The 15,180-nt window shown below is 39.4% G+C and overlaps 1 protein-coding gene across 1 annotated transcript in view; it reads right to left on the bottom strand.

The window, feature by feature from the left end:
- Window positions 1-12,100: 12,100 nt before the first annotated feature.
- The window catches only part of SERGEF (secretion regulating guanine nucleotide exchange factor), a 291,127-nt gene continuing 288,047 nt past the window's right edge, over window positions 12,101-15,180 (bottom strand). Inside the window, exon 11 of the mRNA XM_065403356.1 lies at window positions 12,101-12,267. Within this exon, the coding sequence (XP_065259428.1) occupies window positions 12,101-12,267 (167 nt within the window). The remainder of the gene's footprint in view (window positions 12,268-15,180) is intronic.

The raw sequence follows: 15,180 nt of genomic DNA, 5'->3' as shown, positions 1-15,180 counted from the left end.
CAAACAAACAAACACCCCACATACACACACAACATCCTCATAGCCCCATAAATCTCTACCTCCAGAAAGAAAAAAAAGTGCAGCTATCAGACCTGTGATTTAGGAAGAAGATTAATACTGAGGATCTGAACTTGAAGCTAGTAATGAGGCTCCTTCATCTTTTCTGATTTAGCATTATGCATTAATTCCTAGTTCAGCCTGCCTTCTTTTTTTAGGAGTAATTTTCCATCTCTGTTTCTATCCTGGCATGGTCTTCCTTGATAATGGCCAATTTCTTATCTCCAGAATGCAAGCTAATCCAGGGTCCAACCTTGCAGAAGCTAATGTGGGTTTTTTTTGGTACAGTGTATTAAGGATCTAAAAATAGATTTATTTGTTATACTTTTGTATTAATTTAATAACATTATTCAGAGACCTGGTGTGAAATCTGCTCACATTCCCTTATTACCATAAAATAATTAATACTGATTAAAAATTCAATCCAATAAATCCCACACAGGTGTTCCCCTTACCCAGTGCTTGGTTCAGATAAGAGTCTTTCCTTTAATTAACAGCTTGAGTACCCAAGCCCTGAGATAGTTGTCATTCTGTCCTATTTTCTCCCGGAACCATGTTACCAGTCCGATGTTGGGGTCTTTCACTTAAAATATACCTCCTTGCTTATTCTTCTCTCCGCTCCGCAGTAATTGAGTTTTCTGGATGCCTTTCACTAAACCTTCAGAAATAGAACTGCATTTCTCATTCACTGTTCTTCAGGAGGCACTTTCAAAACATAAGGTCCTTGGCGATTCCACAGTTCCCTTCTGCATGACAGAAAATGTACCACCGTGATGACAGACCCCCTGATCTCTCCCTAAGCAATTCTGACAGTCCAGCAGGCAACAGCTGAGAGACTTGAAGGTTCTAGAAGCACTCACGTTAGGAGGCACTAGTCAGTGCACAGTGATGCCAGCGAAGTGCCCAGGGAATCAGGCTATCCCATTTGCGTACACAGGCTGTTTGTTATCTGAGCAGGTCGTGCTATATTAACACGACTACAACATTTATGTATTCAAATCTGTCTCTTTCACAGCAGGCACATAGCACTAGAAATACTACACCCATTGGGTCTGATTCTGTTCTCACATTAGTTTTATATTGCTGTAACTCTGTTGAAAGTTACTCCTGATTTTACACCTGTGTAAATAAGATCAGAATCAGGCAAATTGTTTTGATTACATTCCTGGCCCTTTAAGCTTCCCTCTGCCCTGGAGGAAATGAGCACCCGCATTTTTTATAAGAACTTGGCTTATTCAATGGAGTTATATCTATCTAGCTTCCCATCAATAGTATTGGAGCTCTCCAGAAATCCCCTGCAAGATTAGTGGAATTTTATAAGGCCAGGATTGTGACTTTAAAAGTAGATTAATAAATAACATTGAAAACATCCTTATAGTTGCACAACTTGCATACGCACCGCTCATATCTTCGAAAAGCATATAGGCATTATTTTTCCCGGATCAGCTTGACACATGATATACGACATGCTGGCTCTACAACGGTTACTTCAAACAGTAAGGAAATGGAAAGTGGTTTCTATTCTTTCATGCCAGAAAGGAATCTAGCTAATCATGCTGTGATAACAGTCAAGTGTAACGGTCATTAATCTGGATAAAATGATTTTTCACATAAATTGCTCTCGCTCGCTCTTTAAAGTTTCAGTGCCTAAAAAAAAAATACATCACTGAACTGAATGGACGTTAGGACAAATGAGCAGGCTAGAACGCAAGGGAGATAGAGCAGAGATGAAGCAATGAAATTCACAAACGAGCTGAGCACAGAATCCTTATGAAGAAGATACCCTGAGGTTAAAAAAAAAGCAATATTTTTCCTGCTCCCCCACGTTACAATGGCTCTCCTCAGCTTCACAACAAGGCAGGCTACACTTCCTTTCCCCAGAAATACCCCGGAGAGAACCTTGTCTTCAACCTCACACACTAACTGAACTTTGAATTTATGCTGAATTTATGCAGATTGCCTTTTAGACCCTCTTCTTTAGATTTCCAGACATAAGGCACCTCTCCGTGTAGCAGTGCCTGTCATCTTGCATCCATTCAAACAAATCTTTCTTTATCCAAAATAGTAGCTGAAATATTTGTCTGATGTCTGAATATGAACACTATTAATGATCAGATATTAAAAATGAAGTAAATTAACTACTTAAAAACCAAGTTAAAAAATATGTTGAAAAAGCATCTTTTATAACTCCTCCCCCCAGCTCCCTTCCCTCCAATGACTAGATACAAAGACGCTGAAATCATAAGGAGGACTATAATGAGGCAAATACTTTTTAAAATAAACAGCTGGGGATCTATTGTTGAACCCAGTGTGTATGGGTAAGATTTTCAGCCCTCAGCCTTCACTTGTGCATTGACAAAATAGCAGGCACATACACTTGCAGCTGAACTTTGCAAGGTCAAGCACTGTCCACACCCTTTAAACAACCCAACACTAGTGCATTTGCACCTTCACCTATGCAACCCATCAGGACCCCCATTCAACAAAGCATATAAGCACCGGCTTAAGTCCTGGGTAACGTCAAGTGGAATTAAGCACTTGCTTAAGTGTTTTGTTGAATCTGGGCATGAGGCCGGTGAGTTTGGCAGATGGGGTGTGTCACGGAGCCAGCAGCATGAGGTTCCCCAAGTGACCCTGGGCTACTGGAGAACCAGTGTAGTAGAGCTCCACTCTACCATGCCCCCTACAACAGAAGGGGGGGGGAGGAAATGGGGAGCATTACACTAGCAAAGAGTTTCCTTAAGCAGCACAAAGTGGCCATAGTAGACCAGCGAATGGAGCCCACAGTCCCCTCTTCAAAAAGCTTCCAGTCAAAATGGTGCGAATGAATGTGTATTCATGTATGTAGGTCCCTGTATAGCACTCGCCACTGTGGTGTCCAAGTGTGAGGGAGACGAGAGAGAAAGAGGGAGGGGAACAGATTTTGATTTTAATTACACAGGCATAAACCCTGAGCAATCCCACTGATGAGATTTAAAACAGCCAGAGGGCATACATTTTCTTTATTCTCACCACTATTAAGAATGTGTGTTTTTATGTGTGACTAGGGAATACAGCATGGCCTAGCAGATAGAGCACTGGACTGAGACCTGGGATCTGTTCCCAATGCTGCTGTAGGCCTACTGGGTGGCCTTGGGCACCACTCCGTGCTTCAGTTTCCTCATCTGTAAAATGGGGATAATAATATTGATCTCCTTTGTAAAGTGCTTTGAGCGCTATTGACAAAAAAACACTATATAAGAAGTAGGTATGATTATTAATTACAGTTATTATCTTACCACTTATGGCTAAGATATGAGGAAAAGGAGCCTGTCTTTACTGAGTACAATAGCTGTTGCCATGTCTTTTGTATGCTGTAGAATATAGTGGCTCTTTAGGAATTCCTTTCTTTTTCATTTTAAAGCAGGGGGGTGCTATTAGGAAGAATTAAAAAGCACCCACATGGCTATTATGGCAGGCAGAGGGTATTGTTTATTGATCGGTGAATCTTCAATTGTGCTAGCTTAAGTGACACTTGGTTTGGAGTCAGTATTTTTACTCAGTTTAAAGCACTAAGACCTTTGTCATTAGAAGCAGTGTGCATGAAATTGATGGCACAAACAGAATAAGAGGCCAAGAAAAATTCTCCCCACTTCTGAAAAGGAAACCTGCGGAAATGCACACGGTCTTACATTAAAGGTCTCCTGTACACAGAGGAGGAGAGATTCTCAAAAGCGCTTGAGAGTCAGGTTCATGGTTCCCATTAAAAGTCTGTGGGATTTGTTCTCCTGAATTGCTTTGGAACTTTTGAAAATACCTACTGCACTCAGGAGAAATGATTACATCTGGAAAAAGAGAAGGAGCCGGAGGTGAAGCAATCTGTTAACAGAGGCAAAAAGTTGAAAACAAATCCAGAGATTGGTTAAAACCAGAACCATTTATCCAGAGCCCGTTGAACTTTGGAGGTTCTGATAAAAAGGGATCTAGACTGAAACCATTCCTGGTTCTGGCTCCTCTCACTGTGGAAGTTTTGCAAAATCAAAGCCACCTCTGATTTTGCCCTCTCTAAGGCAAACTTTAATTCAGGAATAATTACCTTGCAGCATCTTATTCTCTTTTCAGCCATGCTCTAGTGTGTTCTCTTAGTGCGCCGTACATTTACACTTCTTCACTTTCTTAAAATATACAATATGATTCAGGTTAAAACGTAAGGCCAGGAGACAACTGTGCAGACACCATCTCCATTGCTGGCAGTTTCGATCTAATTTTCCCTTTCCACATTCCACAAAGGCAATAATAAATACAAACTGCTTTTGTGTTAAGAATTGTTGGAAAATGGAGACTGCTGTTTGGAAGGTCAAGGCCCCATCTATAGTGTCACCGTGGAGACTGATTGTATGGAGGAGGAAGAGGGTGGGAGGGGGAAAGAGGTCAGCTCTTTCCTTGCTGCTTGCTGCCTGTCTGTCCATCCATCCCAAGAGGTAAAGATTATTCTCTTCATTCCGAAATGGGGGAGTTGCAATATTAGACTGCTAAACGATAACAGCAGATGTCTTACTGATATAAAGTAGCATCCGAAGAAGTGAGGTTTTTACCCACGAAAGCTTATACCCAAATAAATCTGTTAGTCTTTAAGGTGCCACCAGACTCCTTGTTGTTCTTACTGATATAGTTTCTCAAATTCAACCTGCAAGGGGTACACAGTAAATGACGCTCGCTACACTCTTCTTTGAGATGTTTACTTAACAAATGACTATTTTCCACACAACATACACATTTTTAGGGCTTTTAAGCAATCCTTCTTAACATGGAGCAATGGCTTTGAGACCAGAGTTTATCTGAGAGAAATCGGTAAGGACAAGATTCTAACTTTATAGAATCAGGAACATGAGCCAAACAAGGCACAAACACATCATTCCCCCTAAAAGTCTCATTAATATTTGTTGTGCAACCAAAATAAAGAGATTGGGGCTGGGACTCTGAAGGTTCAAAGTTTCAGCTACCTTGTGTTAGGTGCAGGTTTCTGCAACTTCGGTACATATCCCAGCTTTCTGACATGCAAGTTTTTCATCATTAGAGAACATCTGAAACTGAAGGAGATGAAAATGATCTTCCATACATTGTATTCTTTTGCAACTACTGGGAAAGTTTGGGGTAGGTGGTGCTGTTTGGGTTTTTAAAAGTATTTTCCTGTCTTTTCAGAATTTTTGGCTACTCAAAGTATTTCAGATGACTGCAAATACACAGACGTTATCTAAATGTTAGTGAAAAGATCTTGAATCTTCTTGTGTAGAGTGAACTTCCCATGCAGCTAAAGTAAAATAAAATAATAATAATAAAAACCAGGTTTACAATCTGCTCTAAAGGCACCGGAACAGCTACAAGAAAAGAGATTTAAAAGGAACTTGGTGTTAATCAGAAACACAAACCAAATTTATATTTTTTGAGTAATTGAAAGATCTGTCAACATCTTGTTTCTGATGGGCAAACAGTGAGAAAAATGAAGTTCACAGATGTCTGAAGCATTGCCTATTTTCACATATACTGCATGCTTCTATGATGAGTTTTCCCTAATTACATATGCCAGATTTTTCAATCGCCAAGTTGCTAAGGGCCCATGGAACTGGATGGAATGACTCCTGTTGGCTTCGGCGAGTGCAGGATGTGGTTGTACCCATGAAATAATGATTTCTAAAATGTGGGAGGTCAGAATGGATGTCCTGCAGATCAGTGTGAAGGGAACTTTTAATTTCAAGCTGTGATTTGCCTGTGAATAAGCTTGCTAATTTCAATAATTCATCATCTGATGTATATAACAAATCAGATACCTGTGTGGAGTGATAAAATTATGGACAACTTTGTAAAATATGGCAGCTAGTCTCTTCACTCTTCCCAGAAATAGGAACACTGCTCTCCTTAACTGACTGCCTTGTCTTCATGACCCCCATGGAGCCTCCACACCATCTATCTTCCCTCATTTCCTTCTATACTCTAGCCCATCCCTTGTGCTTCCCAAATGCCAGGCTCCCACATTCATCCTTCCTCCATGCTGCACCCCTCAGAAACAGCCTCCCAGTCTGATTCCCTTTGTCTCTTTCCCAAACTCATCTTAAAGACCCATAACTCCAAACACGGCCTAGAAAATAAACATGAAATCTTATTCCTTCTTCAGCCTCTCAGTTTCCCTGTGCTCAGTCACTGAACCTAGCAAAGATACTCCTCACCCATCAGACACACAGAAACTACCTATAAAGCAGCCCCAGATGGCAAGAGTCATGGAGACACCAACAGTACTCAGATCATATAGATGGTTAGGGACACCAGTGTTAGATAAGCAAAGGTTTCTGAGCACCTACCGAAAAACAGAACTGCAATCAGGAATGTAAGCTAGCAAGAAGGCCAACTAATACAAACAATACCTAACCTGGCTATCCCTATCTCCCTAAGAACACCACCACCTCGGATATAATAATAAACAAATGCTTTCCTCCCTCCGCCCAACAAACTTAAAAAGAGTTAGAAAAGTCATTTGCGTGCTCTGGTGCACAGAGGGCTTGTGTGAGTAATAACTAGATACAGACTGCGTATGACTTTCAAACAACAAAAGTATATAAAATCAATTCTATTTTTTCCTCCCACAGCCTGAAGCTGTCTAGGCTAAGGGTCACCTCTGAACTTGTTGTCTATTGAAAAGTGATTTAAACTCCACCTTATTTCAGTATGAATGTTGGGCATGTCATAAGGTTTATTTTCCTGCAGGCAATGAAAAAAAAAAAGAAAGTCTGCATATTATAACAAATTGCACTGATGTTTGTGTACTCTTTCCTAATATTATATTACAGCCATGTCAGTTTATGCTATTTGCATCTGACTGTGTACATCTGAATATGGATGTAGCATTCAATATGTAAAAGGCCACCTTTGTTTAGTTATGAAGACCTGCATAATAATGTTATTCTTTACATCTAGCATTGTTCCAGAGGCATTTATGTAGCACGTTGGCTTTGGGTTCTACCACTCTGGAAGGTGGTTGTCAGAGACTGGCCTTCTCAGTCAGGACATCTAACAAGGAAGAGTCCTGGTTGCTCTCTGGCAAGCAGCAAGGAAGGTGATTTTTGCCATGGGTTGGATCCTTTCATTGTGTTCTCCCTTTCTTTCAGACCACACCTTCAGCTGAAAGCCTCTGTGCCCAGAAGGTATCAGCTGACTTATCATAAGGTTTTATTCTGCAAAACCAAACATACCGACACATAAAAACAGGGGATTTATTTTCTAATGAACAAACACCAACTTGCTATTAACACTGAATACTGCACTGTGTACAGAGAATTATTATACATTATTTGCACTAGAATAATACCCCCCTTCCCTTGTGCTAGGTGTTGTACAAACATAAAACCCCTGCCCTGAAGAGCTTACAGTCTAAGAGTGGAAGAAAGGAAGTGTTGTTAGCCCAGTTTTAAAGATGGGGAACTGAGGCACACAGGAAGCCTGTGGCAAAACCAGAAACTGAACACAGATCTCCTTGGGTCCCAAGTCCAATGCCTTAACCACAAGACCCTCCTTCCCTAAGGAATCATAGAGAATTATAGGACTGGAAGGGACCTTGAGAGATCATCTAGTCCAGTCCCCTGCACTCAAGGCAGGACTAAGTATTATCTAGATCATCTCTGATAGGTGTTTGTCTAACCTGCTCTTAAAAATCTCCAATGATGGAGATTCCACAACCTCCCTAGGCAATTTATTCTAGTGCTTAACCACTCTGACAGTTAGTAAGTTTTTCCTAATGTCCAACCTAAGTCGCCCTTGCTGCAATTTAAGCCCATTGCTTCTTGTCCTATCCTCAGAGGTTAAGGAGAACAATTTTTCTCCCTCCTCCTTGTAACAACCTTTTATGTACTTGAAAACCGTTATGTTCCCTCTCAGTCTTCTCTTCTCCAGACTAAACAAACCCAATTTTTTCAATCTTCCCTCATAGGTCATGTTTTCTAGACCTTTCATCATTTTTGTTGCTCTTTTCTGAACCTTCTCCAATTTGTCCACATGTTTCCTGGAACGTGGTGCCCAGAACCGGACACAATACTCCAGTTGAGGCCTAATCAGCGTGGAGTAGAGCGGAAGAATTACTTCTCGTGTCTTGCTTACAACACTCCTGCTAATACATCCCAGTGGTGGTCTTAATAATGTCTCTTTGAAAAATAGCCAACTGTCTTGAACTGTTTTTCCCTTTAGACTTCTTCCTATGGGAACTTACCTACCAACCCCTGGAGTTTGCTAAAGTCTGCCTTCTTGAAAACTATTACGTTTATTGTGCTGTTTTCCATTCTACCATTCCTTAGAATCATGAACTCTACCATTTCATGATCACTTTCACCCAAGCTGCCTTCCACTTTCAAATTCACAACCAGTTCCTCCCTATTTGTCAAAATCAAATCTAAAACAGTCTCTCCCCTGGTAGCGTTCTTCGCCTTCTGAAATAAAAAATTGTCTCCAATACATTTCAAGAACTTGTTGGAAAATCTGTGCCCTGCTATAATATTTTCCCAACAGATATCTGGGTAGTTGAAGTCCCACATCACCACCAAGTCCTGTGCTTTGGATGATTTTGTTAGTTGTTTTCTTTTTTAAAAAAAAGCCTCCTCCACCTCTTCTTTCTGGTTAGGTGGTCTGTAGTTGACCCCTACCATGACACCACCCTTGTTTTTTACCCAGAGATTTTCAACAAGTTTGTCTCCTATTTCTATCTCAACCTCAGTCCAAGTGTATACATTTTTAATATATAAGGCAACACCACCTCCCTTTTCCCCCTGCCTGTCCTTCCTGAGCAAGCTGTACCCTTCTATACCAATATTCCAGTCATGCATATTATCCCACCAAGTCTCTGTGATGCCAACTATGTCATAGCTGTGTTTATTAACTAGCACTTCAAGTTCTTCCTGCTTATTCTCCATAATTCTTGAATTAGAAAACAGACATCTAAGATACTGATTTGTTTCACCCCCACATTCTCTCTTCTCTCTCCCTTATCCCTGCTATAATGGCCCATGTCTCCCCCCCCCCCCCCGATTCTGACCCTTCTCCAAGGTTTCCATGTGTTGTTGTTTTTTAACTTATCTATGGACTTTTGTCACTTGCCCCCATCGAACCTAGTTTATAGAATAAAGTCTAAATTAACCTCTGAGGAGACTTGTTTAAAAGGAGTTTTTTCAATCCTTTTGAGGTGTTTCCATTTGATGTGGTTGAAGGAGCAAATGCTATGTAACTTAATAAATAACATTTACTTTTGTGAATTTGTATGGGTAATTCTTAACTGAATCGCAGCGCTAACACATAAATAATAACCCACATGAGTGGACAATATGGGACTTTCTTAGAGACCAGTCAGTTTTAAGGGATATACACAAGTTAGAAGCTCAAGTAAGGTCTCTCCCTTACAAACTTACCCTGAAGGGTGGGATTGCTGAGGCAAACTAACATAGCTGGGAGGTCTGTGGCACCTGATATGAATGGATGGAAACTTCAGGAGGGGATCTGCAAAAAGGCTTGATAAATCACCCAGTGTGCATAATGGAGAGACAAGGGGCTGGAAAGTAGTAAGGAGCAGACCCAATGAAGAACAGTCTAGGCAGTAAGAAGTAGCGCAGAAGCTCATAGTTGAAAAGGTACATTCCCATAGGTAAATACATCCAACATGGTACCTTATTATGGGCAAATACATCCAAGTACATGGATGGCGAATTTTTCATAAACAGAAGGATCTTTTCTGCCCCTTTTTTTAGGCTGCACTGGGCCACTTTATTGTCCCTCCATTTTTTAAAATAGCTTTAGCCTGTTGAATATCATCTTCATACTTTTATTCAGTCACGCATTCAGGTTTATTTCCCATTGAAAATGCAAAGAAAAATACCTGTAAACTAGTTCCCGAGCCCTGGCTACCATTTTTTTTAAAGAAACTTTTCATTAAGGCAAAGCTACAATAAAATGTTAACATAAGACAACATAAATTCATGATTCAGGATCACGTTAATATTCAAAGAACCTGGCTCAAGATTCCAGCTTGCTGGCTGGGGAGCCTGCCTCTTGAAAGTATGCTAAATATGCTGACCAAATTTGTAAATACATATCCTCTTTTTGGAGCTTCTTTTGTGTATGTACTTGGGTAAAAGGTTTCCCATTATAAGGACAGTCCATCCCTACAGCCCATATGTATTGCCTAATTCTCTCTTTCATGACTGGACTGAACTGATATGATATCATTAGAATGTTTTCCTGTACAATTTCCTAATAACCCATTTAAAATATTTTTTCTAGTTCAATAAGGCAATTAGTTTGACAGGCTCATTCCCTGGTAAACTTGCTTTTAAAAATGAAACAGTGGGCATCATTAACAATGAATATTTACCACACAGTGGTATTCCCGATACTTAGAATGTGAAATACCTAAAATACCACAGTAAATTTAACTACTGTGGGTGGTAAAGATCCAATTTAATGTTCCTCACTGTATTTGTGTGCAAAAGAGTTCACTAAATTAGCTTTTTTAATTCTGCTCAACACAAACAGTTGGAGGTTTTTAAAAATGGAATTCCCTCTCCTCCACCTCAGCTCACAAAAATCACTGCTAGGCCCAAACTTTCCATACCAAGCACTAGCCTAGAACAAGTTGTTTTGGCCAAGTTCTAAACTTTCAAGGGATCAGCGGTTTTGTTGGGCTGGGAAGTGTAACCACAGCTAATCTATATTTAACCAAGATCTATTTGGTGTTCATATTAAGCTGGAAATCTCATGAGAACACACTTGTGAAATTTTGAGAACTCCCTGTTTTTAGGAGCATTGGAAACATAGGAGTTGCCAGTGCCACGCTGGATTGGACCAGTGGACCATCAAGTCAAGAATCCTGTCTCTGACAGTGGCCAGAACCCAGTGCTTAAAAGAAAGATGTAGCAAACCCTGCGGCAAGCATTTATATCTGGATAACCTGCTCCCAGAGAGTTTCTTCTTAACCCTATTAAGTAGAGGTTGGCTTTTGCCCTGAAACAGGATCCCTTCCAAAACCTAATGGAAGCTACTGAGAGTATAGCTTCCCAGGTGGTAGCCTGGAACTCACATTTACAGACCCAGAGGAAGGATGGAGGGGTTTGAACATTTAAAAAAGAAAGAACATTGCCAGACTTTGCCCACCTCAAAAAGTGCAGGCTTGGTTTGAGTTTCAGAAGAAGGTTCATCTAGTTTTTGTTTTATATGAACTGGTTGGCTCATCACAATTATAAATCCAAAAATAACTGGGGTTTCTACTGCAGAAGGAAATTCAACTATAACCACACTATTATAATAGTGTAATAAAGATATATATGTAGTCAATTTTAGGATCAAAGCACCCTCTCTTTCTCCAACAGCCTTCTCAGTTAGATCTACTTCCTACTTGGAGCCAAGGCTTTCTTGAATAACATATTCAAAAATTCAGGTGTCTATGCAATATGGCTTGATTTCCAGAGTAGTAGGCACCCACAACTCCAATAAAAGTCAATGGGAGCTGCAAATGCTCATCACCATTTAAAAAACAACCAAACAATCCCTGTGTGTGCTCACAGACTCACACTACTTCTTCAGACACCACCTAAGCTCACCCTTACATCAGTGAGTAACACTTTCTCTGCAAAAGCCATAAATCTGTTATCAACTGCTAAAATCATCCAAAAGAAATTTGTATTTTGTTACTGTAAATGTTGGGGGAGAAAATCCTTCTTGCTTCATTTATGTAGCAGAAAAGCAAAACGTTTATTCATTTTACCCATGGACAACAATGTCATCTCCTGTGAAAAGAACCTGTGAAATAATTTCCAGTAATATATTTATAAACGTTGTTTTTATTAAACAGTTTTCTCAGCACATTAGTTCATTTTTTTGAAATTCTGGGTTCAGAACAAAGGAGTTTTTTACCCTTATTTTCTTCTGTACCATCAGGCTGTTATGCCAGTATTAAATAATTCTCTCACAACGCTTCTGAAGAGCTCTATGCAAAGATGTCCAAATTCACATGGCTATGGCTTCCAGTGTGTAAGGTCTAACCTGGAATCTGACAAAGAACCATAGAGTGTCCTGCCCCACATCCAATTAAGAATGGTTTTGCAGAACCAAGAGCTGCGATTGGCGTCGGGGCATAAACATTTGCTTCTGTGCCATCACCACACATCCCATGTTCATTCCATCCCCAGGAGAAACAATGACCACCTGGGGAGAGGGAACAAAAGTTTCAATGAGAATATTTGTTACAAACCAATGTAAAAAAACAAAACTGGGAGTGTAATCAGCCATCTTCTAATTATCAGAGAATCTACCTGTTCCTTCCTGATCCTTAATAATTAAAAAGCAAGCAAGAGGTTTAAGAATTAATTAATAAGATTACAATTTATTATTTTTACCAGCCCCACAAAAGTGTGCTGGCACTTTAAAGACACAAAATAAAACTCTCCCAGAAAGCTTACAATTTAGTGCCCCCATCCTGTAAGCTGTTCTGAGAAGGCAAACCCCAGTGCCATGCATTGAACTATAATATATATAACTATAATATATATATATAACTATAATAAATATAGATAGATAGATAGATAGATAGATAGATAGATAGATAGATAGATAGATAGATAGATAGATAGATAGATATACTTTAATCCTATCCGCACAGAGTGGCATGCAGAATCAAGGTCCATATGGACAAAGTGGCAAAGGAAGGAACCAATACAATCATATATTTATTCCTATTTTCACTTTAACTCTCATGGCTTTTCTCCTTGTGTTTCTTTTTATACGAACCCCTGGCAACTTGCATTGCTGTTATTTGTGACACCTTTCTTATCTTCTTTGATATGCCTTACCTTTTAGTTTTATATTTTCATTATTTTCTATTATTATTATTTACTTTTTAACTCATACTCTTTCTATCCCAAATCAAGATCAATATATTATCATTATAGTACCTCAAAACACTCCACAGAAATCTTGTTCTATAAATGGTCAGTGCAAGAGGAAAAAACTCTTTTACTCTGAGCAGTGGTGCATGTTCCATCCATGAAGTGGTTTTTGTGTGCCAGAATGCTCTTTTGAGTTTGTGTGATCAAACAGAAATCCACGGTTGTAATGTAATTATGTTTCTGCTGCAACTGGCTCTTTTGAATGTCACAGTGAACTAATGGTATCAAGTATAATTTTAAAGTCAAATGGAAAACACAAAACCAAAAAATGCAATAAAGGTCACAGCCCTGAGATAATGTAATATCTTCAAAATTCAGGAAGAGACTATTCTAGATGCTGGCCAGATCACCCTTCTCCTTTGAGCTACCCTAATCTATTTACGCTAAGTAATGCTATTACCCTGAGTGTTAAAATGTTCTTCTTCTTTCATATTTTTTTTTCAAAAATTTAAATGTTAGTAAAGCCAGGTATTATTAAACACAAAACTATATTGTATTCTACAAACTGATTTCCCAGTAACCTCTGCATGAGATAAGTAAGAGGAATCCCTTCGGACACAGTACAGTAGTTCCTCAAAGCTGCATGAATGTTCTATTAACAACCTAAGCTCCACCACAAGTGCACATTCAGGGCCCATACATTTACATGCTGTGCTGCATGGGAATACTAAAAAAAATAACAGATGTATAGCACAGGGCTGTAAATGTGCCACTCTAAAGAACACGGATTTATATGAGTTAATAGGAATTCCTTGTAAAGTGCAAGGCCGGACTATACCGCATTAAGGTATGTGAGTCAACAAATACATCCCAAACCAAGGGACAGTGCTGATTTCATCATATAACAGTGATGCAGAAAAAAATGAACTATAGCATACAGCAAAATCTACTACATTCAGAAAATTTCTTTTACACAATAATTAACACATGGAACTCATTAACACAAGATATAACTGAGGCCAAAAGCCTAGCAGGGTAAACAAAAGAGTTAAAGAATAGATACCATAAAATTACACTTTACATAGAGTATATGAACATTCACAATTACATTAGAAAAGGTAAAAGCGCAGCAAAACACACTTAAAGAGATAAGACCATTTTTCTAGATCTGTTATCTGGATATCCTCTATTCACTATTCTGTTTTAGAAGATAATTAATTAAACTACTATGTTTTCACTGTTTTAGCATATCACCAGCAATCCAGTGTTTAATGGGTTCAGGATTAAAATTGTGCTTGTTTGTCTAACTCAACCTCTCTGCAACACAATTCACAGCTCCTACAATACAGTGAGTATTCAGACATCTCTTTGGACATGTCTGTAGTTACCCGTAGCGACACTGAAAACCAGACACCATTGGCCCATAGTATGGATTAGTCCTAGTTAGGATATTTAAAAACGTGAATAATAAAATAGCAGAGATACTAAATTTGAGCATTAACAAGTAGTTAATTATCATGTAATAGCTGACTCCGTAGGCAGGAAGCTAAAGGCTATGTGACACCTACTTAACTAGGCCATGCATTATTAAATCATAATTCTAAACCCAGAGTAGTGATGTGCAAGCTGGTTCAGACATAAAAACATTTCCCCAGTAAAATGCCACCTATGTTTAGAACAGCACTCATGCCAAATCTTTTTTAAGACGGAGGAAGATTCAGGGATATTTTTTCACTTGTGGATCCCATTCAGCATCGAAACGGAAAGTAACAAAATACAGAGACAATGGCTGTTCCAATGGAATTTCCGAGCAGGACTGGACATGCTGGAAATCCTAAGAGAAAGGCTGGCCTCATTTTCCTGCCCTGTTTTGCAGACTTAAGAGAATTGGGTAGTTCGAATGAACATCTGAATAGGTGAATGCTTCTCCATATCTAACCCAGCCTCTGAACCACCAAAGGTCACTTAAACCTGTCTGTGCCTCAGCTTTCCCATCTGTGAAATGGAGATAATACCACCCATCTGCTTTTGAAAAGCACTCAAATCCTGTCTGGAACTTGCTACATACCATAAGTAATGAGTTTGCAATCCAGGGAAGAGTCACAACCAAGGCTTTCTTCCTGGCTATGTTGGGGAGGCAAAACTTTTTTGTTGTAACATGACGGTTCCCGTATGGAAAAGGTTGCAATCATCTTGCATGATTACTCCCAATTCAAAGGAAATATGTAACAAC

Source organism: Emys orbicularis, chromosome 4 (assembly GCF_028017835.1).
Source record: "Emys orbicularis isolate rEmyOrb1 chromosome 4, rEmyOrb1.hap1, whole genome shotgun sequence".
Taxonomy (NCBI): domain Eukaryota; kingdom Metazoa; phylum Chordata; order Testudines; family Emydidae; genus Emys; species Emys orbicularis.
Note: the sequence above shows the minus strand (reverse complement) of the source record. Positions and strands in the feature narration are given on the sequence as shown.